The 13,280-nt window shown below is 41.3% G+C and overlaps 3 protein-coding genes across 3 annotated transcripts; all 3 read right to left on the bottom strand.

Moving 5' to 3' along the window:
- Nucleotides 1-2,849: 2,849 nt before the first annotated feature.
- Bfra_010097 (putative sulfate transporter family protein) lies at nt 2,850-6,515 on the bottom strand (the record flags this gene model as incomplete). Its single annotated transcript, XM_037340431.1, has 4 exons — nt 2,850-4,067; nt 4,142-5,260; nt 5,464-6,197; nt 6,263-6,515. 4 exons carry the CDS (start codon nt 6,513-6,515, stop codon nt 2,850-2,852), a joined length of 3,324 nt encoding a protein of 1,107 aa, XP_037188899.1.
- Nucleotides 6,516-9,023: 2,508 nt separating this feature from the next.
- On the bottom strand, nt 9,024-9,784 carry Bfra_010096 (putative dna replication complex gins protein psf1 protein; the record flags this gene model as incomplete). Its single annotated transcript, XM_037340430.1, has 3 exons — nt 9,024-9,117; nt 9,172-9,707; nt 9,758-9,784. The coding sequence occupies 3 exons, from the start codon at nt 9,782-9,784 to the stop codon at nt 9,024-9,026; spliced, it is 657 nt and encodes a 218-aa protein (XP_037188898.1).
- Nucleotides 9,785-10,592: 808 nt separating this feature from the next.
- On the bottom strand, nt 10,593-12,261 carry Bfra_010095 (putative hmg box protein; the record flags this gene model as incomplete). The annotated part of the gene is made up of 2 exons (XM_037340429.1): nt 10,593-11,966; nt 12,019-12,261. 2 exons carry the CDS (start codon nt 12,259-12,261, stop codon nt 10,593-10,595), a joined length of 1,617 nt encoding a protein of 538 aa, XP_037188897.1.
- Between the last annotated feature and the right edge of the window lie 1,019 nt (nt 12,262-13,280).

Raw genomic sequence — 13,280 nt, 5'->3', positions numbered from 1 at the left:
CTAATCATAGAACTTATAACAACCTCACATCAATAACATTAAACGACACCTAATCCCCTAAAAGATAATCTCATTCGATCTTCTATTGGTAGTAATAAATTCCTGATCAATTCAGTCTACCCATAGCTAATGCCACGCTGACTCTCGATCTTTTGTTCAAAACTTTAAGAGACTAAGTATCTAGATGAACAAACGATCTATCAGAAATTTGTAAATTCTCAAATTCAAGTTTAAATTCTCCAAAAAAGTAAACCCCTCTTTGATTCATTCAAAAAGATCAAGTAGTCATTCGTACACACATACAAGAACTAAGCGAAGCCATATGATTGCATCAGTACTACAATCTTACATCCTCACTCTTTATACCTAAACAGTCAATCTAAATCTGAATGCATATTGTTATATGCTTCATTTTACGCCTATGTGTTATAGTTCGCATTATTCTTTCTTCTCTCGTTCTCTTTCTCCTTTGCTTTTTCAACTTCTCATTACATCCACACACATTTAGATCTACATCTACATCTATATCCCTCAACAAGTCCATCCATCCTATCATTCTAACCTTGAAATCATTCTCATCCCATTGTTCCCTTTGATGTGTGTCTTATGAAACCCTGATAAACCTTAATCAATAATTAACCACGCTTTTCACATCCTCTCCTCTCTCCCCTTCCATATCTCACTGCCTATCCAAATTTTAACCACTCACCTAATCAACATATCCCACAATAGACTCTTTCATTCAAATCACCACCCAAAAATACCTATTCATACAAAATCACCACCACCACGACTACTCACTCGGTCATTTTAATCTTCATCTTCATCCCCCTAAACCCAAGCCCACCATTACCTCCAACTAACTTTATTTTTCTCTCCCGATCTACTTCTCTCCCCTCCAAGCTCTATTGTTTTTACCTACATACTTACTCACTCAATCATTCAATCATCTATCTACTATCCACCATCCACCATCCACTACCCAGCTCAAGCCTCACACCCTTACACACACGCAAAGAATCCCATAATCCCACCAATAGGATCAGTGTTCGTACTAATATATGGTAGTATAACAATGGCATATGTTAAGCTTTCAATATAAGAGTTCATACATATAAAGAGTAATTGTATTACTTATATTAATATTCACAATATTGAATACTATTAGAAAGATATGAAAATATGGGAATTCGATTTGGAATGTTTATTTTTGTATCAAAATGGATTGGAAATTTATAAATATTTATCGAAATCCCTATTCCTGATCCATTTTGATACAAAAATAAACATTCCAAATCGAATTCCCATATTTCCATTCTTTCTAGTAGTATTCAATATTGAAATAATATCGAATATCTTTAGTGATATATAAATCGATATCACTTACATGAATATCCTCAAAACAATCAATACACACCACTATACGGACTAATATACGGACTAATATACGGAATACGAGCAATACTAATAAGAACACTGTAACAGATAAATAACCCCCTCTTCTCTTCTTCTTTCCCGATTCTCCATTTCTTTTTATCCATCCATCCATTCACTCATCCCTCTACATCTACCTCTCCTTTTCCATCTTTCCATCTTTCCATCCTACCCCTCTCATCCTCCTCCACTTCCACTTCCACTTCCACTTCCACTTCCACTTCATCACCAAACCCCCCTTCAAGTTCAATCCCCACTTATTTATTCATTTTATCTCTCAGAATTATATTATAAAGATAATCTCAATCTCAATCCTATACAACACAATACAACACAACACAATAATAATCTCATAAAACAACTAAAAACCTAAATACCGAAATACCCAAATAATCAAAACCAATTTAATAAGAAACATATACCATATATATACAACTATTAAATATAGAGATATAGAGATATAAGATTACATAGTCACTCTACTCTATTCTATTCTACTCTACTCTATTCTACTCTACTAAAACCCTAACTATACTCCTACCCATAACCCTACCCCCTATTCATATCGTACATTGTCAAATAAAGTTTATTGCCCAGCTAAAAAACATATACATAAATAGATAAATACTTATACATATATTTTATCTTTACGATATATATCATCTCACCTTTTTCATCTCACCTTTTTCACTTTATTTTACTTTATTTTATCTCATCTCACCTCCTCATCTTACCCCTTTCATATGTCACCCCCTCACATCTCATATCACCTCACCTTAACCCTCTTCAAATCTCATTCCATCTCTTCACAACTCACTACTACCATCCACAAACAGGCACTCATATACCCAGACACTCAGATATCGAAAGAGATAAACAATCACCACTTCAAAATTTCCATCTTATTTATTTTATCTAATCCATCCCCGTCCCCCCTCCCCCTTCCCACACTCCAATCTATTACCCCCAACACACATATCCACCATCCATCTATCCATCCATTCACCCACCCACTAAACACAGCACTAATACCCTCCACCCTCCCCAAAAATTCCATCTTTTTATTCCCCCATTTTCCTATTGATTTTCCCATTTTCCATTCCAAACGCCATAAAGCAAAAAGACCACACCACACCACACCAAGCCCATCGAACAAATTAACTACATCGAAAATCTCCCACTATACTTACTACTAGATATTTCAATATAAAATATAAATGTACTGTAGACCGATAAATCTCCTTCATACATGCATACATACAAAATATAATATGCATCCATCCATTCGTCCATTAAATACAACCACCATCTCGCAGCCCAGTGCAAGAATTGCAAATGGCATTCCATCATCCACCCATCCAAAATAAGAAATCTTTCATTCGACTTCAATACCCTCGTAATCAAATCCTCACTCGCTATCCAGCTGTAGTCAAGACATAACTTGTAATAGCACTCATCCTCTCACTTGTCAACTTCAATCCAATCCTCAATAATTCCTGAGCAACTTCCTTATCCTTTTCTTGTAAATCTTCCCAATCCTTCTTATCCATCAACCATGCCACACAATCTCTTTCCGCTACAACTGTAGCCGTACGATCAGTTTCCGAGAAAAATGGTAATTCTCCACATGTCGTTCCCGCAACTATACTTTCAAAGTAGCGACCTTGAGGTAATTCGTAATCAGCACGAAGGATACCTTCTTCAAGGAGATAGAAACCCTTTGCAGGTTCGCCACGACGGTAGAGTGTTGTGCCTGCGAGATATTCTTTACGAGTAAAGAACGGAATGACGCGGAACCAGAAATCTTCATTTTTATTGGTGAGACCTTGGAAAGTTTGAAGGATTAAGCGAAGGGGTTCTTTGAAATTAGAATATTTAATGTCAGGTACGGTAGTTTCTTCCAAAGCATTAGTAGCCATTCGGAAAAGTTGACTGCGTCTTGGAGAACTGAATTGAGTATCAAAAGAATGTGAGAATGATTTGCCGCGACTTCGACTTGAGGGCACTTCTAGATGATCAGTTGCGTCATTGCGGTTGGCGCGAGCTTGTTGACTGGCGTAAAGTGTTTTCAGTAATTCGTTTTCGCAACTCTCTAATGCAGAATTAAGATCTTGAAATAAGGTCACTTCGTTACCGTCATCAATCACTAGGCCTTGGCCAAGACCAACAGATCTAAGATGACTTCCTATAGGACCTTCTGGATCCACACCGCTGAGAGATAAAGTAACACCTTTCTTGCTGAAGATTCGATTTAATCGTAGAAATGCCTCGGCAGCGGAATAGTCAATTCCTGTAACATGGTAGAGATCAAATATCAAGAAACGTATTGGTCTTTCGGTGAATGCTTCATCCTCAACCAAAGCACGAATACGTTCCTCGACACTGACGATGGTACCAAAGAATAGATATCCAGCCAACTTTGTGACATGAATTTGCTGGCCCACGTCTCGAAGGTAACGAGACTGAGTAGCGTTCCTTCGAACAGTGGATCCAGCTATCTCACCTGAGTAAGATGCTCTGACTGCGGGGATTCTAGATGTCTGGACTACCAAGGATACAAAGGCAAGACCAATACCAAGGAAAATTCCAGCAACGAAATCATAGATACCCATGGTGATGACTATTATGCATACCTAAAAGGAGTTAGCTTTCATCTGAAAGTGGCAAACTCAAATGTAATGGGAACCCGAAGAGTGTTTAAACTTACTGTCAAATACTCAAGGGGCTTCAACTTCTTCCTTGGTACCCACACAGCCTCAACCAAAAGTTCGAAACCAAGAACAAAGATGAGAGCCCCGACCATCATAACCGGGATATACCCGATTAAAATTAGTCCATACATCAAAATTCCAAAAGTAGCAGCAGCAAGTAGAATACCAGCTAATCGATTACCACCTGATCTCATAAATAGGATGGAGTTGGTATAGACCAAATAATTCTGAACACTTCCTGCAAATCCAGATAGCATATTGGAGATGCCATGTGCAATTAGTTCTCGATCCAAGTTAAGATTATCCTCACCAACGTTGATGGCCAAGGCTGGAACATTGATAGGGACATGCAAAAGTCCAAAGAATGTCAAAGCAAACATAGCAGGGACCGTTTCGAGAATAGCATCCCAACGAACGAGGTGGAATTTGTACAAGGTCCAGAAATACCACCATGGTTCATCAGCTTCAGGACCTTCGAAAATCCAGCCATTTCGACGTAAGTTGGGTACTTCTAGTTCATCCAATGAAAGGACAAAAAAGTAGAATACTGCTGGAATAGTCATGATAACGGCGGACAAATAAAATTTCGAGGTAATTTTAGTTTGCGACCAGACAATGAAAAGAGCAATGGAGAACGGAATGACCCATAGGGCGATTGTATCTGGCTCGAACATCTTGTGTAGAGTGTTCATGTCATAATTCAAATTTCCATCCAGGCGTGCTGTAACCTCAAATCCAGTAGCAATGAGAAACCAACCAACACCACCAATGCATCCAATGAGTATATGTCTAGGAATAAATCCAACGATGTAACCAAAGCCACAAGTTCCCATGAGGAAGAATACAATACCTGTTAAAATGGAACTAATCGCGTATGACGTGATAGTTGTCGCGATGACGGCTTCAGGATTATCTTCGCCAACCACTTCCATTATCGTAAACGCCATTTTATGGAAAAATGGCACAACTTCTATCATTTCACTACCAATACCTCCTTTAAATGTACTCATGCCGCATGAGAACACCAATTGCGAAATTATTGTACTCACGTAGAATATGGAGATGCCGGCAGCACCAAGTTTTTCGAAAATTGGTTGCCCTAGAGGAAATAAGATCTATAGAAAAAGAATATTAGCATGTAATACTTATGATCTTAATAAAGGGTCGTAAGATCCACAGAGGAAGAATTTGCGATGTAGTGACGAAAGGTAGAACGAGAGCTGAAAGTAATAGCGGAAGCGAACTCCAAAATTGAAGCCCACGTCACCATGTCTCGGAATCGTGACAAACTATGATAAAAAAGTAAAAAGAAACATACCATCCCATATGATAATGCATCCAGAATGTTAAGCAACATTCCCAAAAGTACTGATGGAAGAGATTGGGCGGGTGCAATAACACAGTTCTGCCATATCGCCATTCTATCCCAGCGCTTGGGGTTGAAAGCAGTTTCGACAACGACCGTGCCTCGTTCCCTGGTTGATTGCAGAACATTCCGTAGCTTTGGCCAAGTTGGGCTTCTTGACGTCTTTAAACTTTCGAGATCATGATCCCCTCTTATCCAATCGGGGTGAGAATGGGAAGATGAGACTTTGGACAACAAGGGTGTACGTTCTGACGAGTCCATCTTGACACCCTGCGATGTAATTATGAGGCGGCCGTCCCTCGAATTGGAATCGCCTTGTTCATTCTCAATGGCCCCATAGCCCAAAGTTCCATTTTCGTTCGGCAGTGATGTACTAGGAGGAGACGTTCTCAGCATGTTCGTTATGGCAGATGCGCTGTGTGGAAGGCTGCTTGTGGAGCCCTCTTCTGGGGTAACTGGCTCAGACACTTCTTCTATCGTTTCGTGACGTGATTGTTCGATATCTCGATTTGATCTTGACTCGTCTTCACCCCCATTGAAGTATGATTCGAGGTGCATCTGATGGTTTGTGCGTGTTCGGGTCGGGGAGGGAGGACCTGGGGCTGGGGTGTCGGACAGGGCATATGACGCAAGTTCGGCCGTATCTTCTCTAACGCTGCGGGCATACTGTGCGCTGTCTACGAGGACTATGACGATATCAGATCATATTCACTTGCGATGAGCTCATCGGAATCTATCAGGTAGTACTTACCTGGATCTCCACGATAGGAGAGATGAACGAAAGAACGTGTAGGTTGATATTGGTGTGAAGCGCCGGAAGTATTAGTGTGTGAATTCTGCTGTGTAGATTGACCTCGAAAGGAGCCGTGATTCACATCGGATGGCAGATTAGAGAGACCATCTTGCGCAGCCGAAGCATGAGGGATCAGACGGGGACTTGAGTATGATGAGACGGAATCTCCACGACGCCGGGATGGCGCAGAGGCCGGTGAGGGGAATGACATTATTTCCAAAAGCAATTGCTATGCACAAGCTAAAGTGTAAAGGTAGGTATGGATGATATGTGTATATGTATGTATGTGTATGTTGTATGGTAAGCTATCTTCCAAATTCCGTATCTGCCTCACGCTCGCAGAGCGCCAAAGCAAAGACTACGGGGAGGAATAATATAATGATGTAAATGGAATTTGACGAATGAAAATGAATTATGGAAAAGATTGGAAAGTCTAGATAAGATGTTTGCTACTAAATTTTTAGTTTCCCCTAGTTCAATTGTAGTTTGACGGGTGGGAAATCTGGGAATTCCCTTGTATGAGAATAATTGGGTTTGAGGTGGAGTGGAGATATCAAATTGGACGAGCAAATGAAAGTTTATTGTTAGTTTGTGAGGACGTTAAATATAGAATCAGGAATAGAAATATAATATAATATGAGATGAGATGATACATTGAATAGAGGTGAGAGCGAAGAGATCTAGTATGAATGGAGTGTTTCCTGTGAAGCAATTGAGAGAATGAGAGAATGAGAGAATAAGAAAATGGCATCAAAGAAATGTAATGTACAGAGTATGTAACGTGCATGTCTGCGTTGCGTGCTCATCTCATTGCAAGAATTTCTTTTTTTTTCTCTGCTAGGGGAAGATAGCTTTTCCTGCATCTTGAAGACTGGGGATGCCTCGGACGCATTGCATTATTATAGTTTGCATACAAAGTACGGAAGTAAGCCAATGACCATGGAGATGCTCCACTTATACCTTGACCACATAGACGCAGGTAACAAGTCCGTGAAGCCGTTCACGCCGTTCACGTAGAAAGAACAAGTCTCGAACACACCTTGTCGTCAACCCCTGTTGAAACTTTCTCATCTTGATGAAAATTATCTGATCAATCACCGTCAGTGGCTCCAAAGGGATAGAAGGTGGGGTCAACGTCACTACCGGAATGTTTGCCTCTTGCCTTTATGTTACCACTTTTCGCCTTTGGCATCTTAAACCAGGATTCTGAATTCGGTATCGCATTTTCACCAATCATTTTACATGTATGGATTCAGTGTTGCATACGATGTGTATTGATTGTTATGAGAAGAATGTATATCTAATTCAATTACTTTCTTGACCTCTCTCTATCTATCGTATCTACTAACTCTTCATACCTACCCATATACTCCTCTAGATTTCCATTCGATCGATCAATCAATCACCTTACAATTATCCCTCATCATTCAATACCCACCATCTATATCTTCACTCAACTAAAACATCATGTGACTGCACCCATCGCTTGTACCCCTTCATTTGCATTTGCATGTGGGATAGTCATGGCGGTAGGTGGTGCGAAAACGGCTTCTTTTACGCCACAAATCACAGCCAAGTTTTGGACCATGCTCGCCATGTTCTTCTGCTCGCTTTCGGTTTCACGATTCCTGTCTCCATATATTTCAGTTGAAAGGGTGCTCGAAACCAAATCCAGATTGATCAACATCTATCCATCTATCCATCCATTCATCCATTCATCCATTCACACTAGGTAGGTGCTAAATACTAGATACTCCATACATTCCACCCCACCACAAACAGACATATCCATCATTAATCAATTCAATTCACATAAGGGTCCATTCTAAGCACTCCATCTGCGTCTCCTCTTCCTGAATAAGCATCTAGTAATCTTATTATCATCATACGACACCTAAAAGCAGTAGTGTCTCCAATATAAAATCCCCAATATAAAAATCAGCGTTCCAATACCTAATCATCTTTAGGTAAAGCCAAGATATGAAATCATAATCTGGAGACGACTGTCAACCTGTCAAACCGACGCAGGCCGAATAATCAATCTACAGTGTGACTGCAGCAAGTAATAAATCATATCATTGTACGACCCCATGAAAATTATTCCCCTCAAGAGCCACCGTGCCATGGAAAGATTTTCTTCAAGACCAATAGAACCCTTCCAATTCAACTCGAGGTATGCATCATCTGGTCATGAACTCAATCATTCAATACGAACATCTCCTGCCAGACTGATACCTTCAAAAAACCCCTTCCATTCAATTTACCCCGCGAAAAGCTTGGTTACCGAAAGTTTTTGTCTTGTATCTCACCTGATCCTATACAATAGTACATCGACTGCCCGCGTAGTATTTATGTAGTAATAGAAATAACAAGATATCTTCGTTCCAATTGTACAGTCCTCGTCGTCTTTTCTCACGACTATCACCAATTTAGGTCCGAATGAGAATAGGGGCCCCCACAAATCCACATCTTTCCGGCACCGGCTGCACCGGGTCTCTCCTCCGTGGACTAGGTTTCGTGGCAGAACACAAAGCCGCGTTGTTCCTGTGTGGAGAGTATGTACCTCTGGACCTCATGTCTTCAACTGACAACGATTTCGTTCACCGTCCGTCGTCCGTAAATGTCGCGTGGAACCCTCTCCTCCGTCAATTTGACGAGTTTCCATCAACTCCGCCATTATGATCAAGTCCACAATTGTTGTTGTGGTTGAAGCTCGTGATTAGCTGAGTTTTTGAAGGTATCCTTGTGCGATCAAACGTTCAACGTCCCCTTGGCGGACATAAAATTGCGAATTTTTGGTAAGGTTGATGGTACTGCATTGTAATCATGTCAATGAACCTCCATGTAATTGGTGTGCCATTACTCACCCATATTCTGTCTGGATTTCTCCGGCATCCTTGAGGACTCGAACATCAATGAACAAATCTCTGGGAGGTTCAAGACTACCAGTCAGATCAATATCGGTCCAATGTCCTTTGAACGCAGCGAGTAAATCGCTATATTGCCTGACATATTCTTCCTCTTCCGGGCTTAGACTGCTGGTATTCCCCTCACCATTTCCTAAATCAGTCCCTCCGTTCTGCCCCTCACTTGTAATGCGGTGTTGCTGTGCAGCGAGATCCAAAACATCACTGCCATTCCATACCATTTCTTCAAGCTTGTCGGTTCGTGTACGATGATATGCGAGGAGACATCGTTTGTTCCTTCGCATACACAGGTGATCAACGAGGAGAGTGCATGCTGTCGCAGGGTCGGCAGATGGATCAAACGAGCCACCGATGGATTGTAAAATATTCGAAGCGTCTTTGTCTAGGTCTCTAACCTCCCTAGTGACTGCGCGAACCATTTCAGTCTGATATGGAGGAAGATGTTCGAGTTTTTGAGTTCTTTTGGCATGTTGAACCTGATCATTGATTAGAAGAAGGATTCATAGTTGATGGTGGATTGACTTACCAATTTATTCCCTATATCTCCGTACATTTTCAATAATCTGCCTTATTTGGTTATGTGTCAAATCTCACCCCAGATCTCGCCTTGATTTTATTTGAGTATCATGTCCTCAGTATCGCGTATCACATATTTGAAGTCGCGTAGAGCAAAATGAACCAATTGACCCCTCCAAAGTTGCGGTACGGAAAAGTGGGCCATGATAGCTAAAATTAGTTCTACGTTGGAACTTCAAAGTTCAAATTGACTTTCTCCTTCATTTCATATTTTCACCATTTTCATGGTCGTACTATAAGACAATAATTACCAATTAATGATTGAGCCGTACCAATGAGAAGTTTCTGATTAGGTATATGTATTCAGGTCTGGCATTCAAGGTACATCACAATAGGGTGACACAAAGTTGGGATTGGAACGGCAATCTGCATGACACAATGTCTTTGTTAAAGCTCGACTGTCCTCCTTATTAGACAAACCCCTTGTCCACGATTATATCCTCAGACATATACAATACAGCAGGACATGGCTAATAACTACATTGCTTCGTGAAAGTTCCACGGGGAGATTTATTCAACAGGACATTCCTCATATCAGCTCTACATAAGTTTGGCTGGCTATGAGGGAAAACGTCCATCCCTATCTACATACATCATGGGGCAGATTTATGTTTTCAGCAGTCGCCGAACTTTTCCATACAAAAGGAAACTGACAGACGATTAAACCACACCAGTACTCCGAGAAATGCGCATAACGAAAACCTCCTTCTCCATACCCAATGCATTGAACGAATCCATCCTGTACACGAGCGACCACCCACACTCCATCGACACATTAGATCATTCTATTCCTCGCCAGCTCCCATCCAGTTATCGAATTCTCGACCACTATCCAGTGTTTCAATCTGCCATCCTTCTTGATGTCCTCGCAAAACATCCATCTGTTGATCATGGATTTGTCCTTTGTCGACATGCTGTTCGGGGAGGTATTGAAGAGCAGGATCCATCTCACTATCATTCATTCCGTACCCAGCTTGCCATGCTTGCTCTGATTCATGATTACTACCAAAATATACTCCATCAGGATGACCTTCATGATAACTGTTATTCTCGTAATGACCGTGGTCTTGAGACATCAATGAAGGATCTATTCTGAAATCCGGCTGAGGCGAAGGTGTATAATGTGGTTGCGGGTGCATGATATCGAAATCTTGTCCTCCTGGAATACTAACTTGATACGAATGAACACCTGGAGCTGGGGTCTTTTTGATGATGACATCTTCAACGCCGGCTACTAAGGGGTTACTTTGAATGGTCTGCTGATAGTATTCTCCAGGTTGCATACCTGCTTGATTGTACTGAGCAGGAGGCTGCTTTCCTGGATTCGCAATTTGATACGAGGATTTGTTATAGTTGGCATAACTTGGCTCCATAGAATGTTCGCGCGAAGAGTAGTGGTATGCAGACCTGGTTGTAGGATACATAACGGGCTGTTGCTGCATGGGTCTCTGTTGGTTGCGAAGATTCCGCCTCTTCTTTGACTGACCTCCTCCTTGCCAATCAAAATCAGTCAAATCAGAATCATCAGAAGCAATGTCTTCCGACATCTTCCTCTTGGCGGCTTTACCAGCACCAGGTTTTGTTGGAGAGAACTTGTATCCCGGATGCGCGTTCTGATGATTGATTCGTTCAATCCTGGCCCATTCACTAAACTGCTCTTTTACAGCATCGGGTTCCAACGGCCAACTATCACCACAGACTTGAGAGACAACTTGATGGTTATTTTGCAGGCACCAGTCTTTCGTTCGGTTCTGATACGCTTTGCGGTAGAGCATGAAGGAGTTCATTGGTCGCTTGACTTTTCCTGGAACTTTGCCCTCATCTACCTCCCGTCGTCTCTCGTCGGCCGATCTATTCACGTATGTTTCGATATCGGCAACTGGAACATGTTTCCAATCTTTGGTGAGCTCACTCAACGGTTTATCCAATTTTGCCACCTTCTTCTCGGCCTTCACCTTCTCCTTCTTAGCCTTCTTCATTTTTGGCGATTTCTCTGCTCGATGACGTCCCTCGGGCATGGGTCTCAAAGTTTGATGTCCACCTCGTTGAACTGTAAGGCCGCTTCTCGTTCTTATCATATCTTGGGATGGAGGAGTGGGCGAACTGGCTGGTGTGCTGTATTGATCCTGATACATGGGTCCCTGAAAATCATGATACTCCTAATTCCACAATTAGCTTAGGAAGCCAGATACAAGTTTCTCAGCAACTCACATATTGAATTCCTAATCCAGAGTCTTGGTGTTGATGCTGATATGGGTAGCTAGTCTGCTGCGGTCTGCGCATGTATTGGTCCTCATGCAAAATGGGTGATTCGTAATGTGTCTGCATGTGAATACCTTCATCTTGATCGTATTTTGGTTGCGGATAAGATGTATTGGCGTTATGCGCTACCAAATGATGAAGATCGTGTTGGAACATTTCGCTATTCCTTGATGGTGGTGGTGATAAAGTCATGGTTTTTGCTGTTGGGAAATTTGGAACTTTTGGTGAAAGAGGCAGTTGTACTTCGGAGAAGTAGGATCGCCGGCTTATAAATGGCTTTCTACCAGTGTAGAATATTCACCATAGATCAGGTAATTATTGAAGGTGAAAGGCCCGACGTCACAGACTCTATGACAATTAAAGTGAGGTGAACTCTTCTCCAATCTGTTTTCGACAATATTGTCGGATTGTTGGAGCCCCGCTTTCGACTTGTGTTTGTTGCTCTGTGGTGAGATATATGAATTACTTGCTATGCCTTTTGCTATTGTTGATGATGAATGTCTTCTCAACCTCGGACAGAGAAGGATTGTAAGAAGCAAGTGAGACCCAAAAGATGTTCTTTTCAAAGTTCTGGAAATTCCACAGAAGTTCTTTGGAGAGTAAATGGTTCATCTGAAGTTCCAATATTAGGTTGAGGTCTGAGAAATTGATTCAAGTGGGACCTTTTTCTCTTTTCTCTCAGGACCGTGCAGTATCAAAAAGTTTGGGATGAACCTGTGGCTTCCTGCAGACCGCGCCGTCTTCCCTTCGGAGACTTATGTTCTGGAACCGTGGTGTCAAGCAAATTAGATGTAAGTGTCCAGTGATGAGTACCCCTGGTAGTGATGCAGAGGCTCTAATGTTGCTATGGTATCAAAAAAATAAATTATTTTCTTTGTCTTGACGTTGCTGCAGCTGTGCTGAGTTGTTGTTGAAGTAAGCAATGAAATCCGAGCTTCATACAACACGATAATCCAGCCGTGTAAGAGTCTTTGTTTTGAAAGAGTTAAATGAAAAGAAAGGATTTGATCCGGTCTTTATGTATTCGAGAGATGGGTGTTGATGAAAGCTAGTGAAGAAATTGAGTAAAGAACCGTTTTCAGCCAATCACTGCTTTCGATCACTTTGTATATTTTCATACATTTTCACAACTGCTATCTACAAACCTTCCAGAAGCACATATTAATTTTTTCTATCATGAATTGCATTCAATTATTAAAGTATCTCTTCTC

The sequence above is a fragment of the Botrytis fragariae genome (assembly GCF_013461495.1).
Source record: "Botrytis fragariae strain BVB16 chromosome Unknown tig00000186, whole genome shotgun sequence".
In the NCBI taxonomy this organism is placed as follows: domain Eukaryota; kingdom Fungi; phylum Ascomycota; class Leotiomycetes; order Helotiales; family Sclerotiniaceae; genus Botrytis; species Botrytis fragariae.
This window is presented reverse-complemented; position numbering and strand designations above follow the sequence as displayed.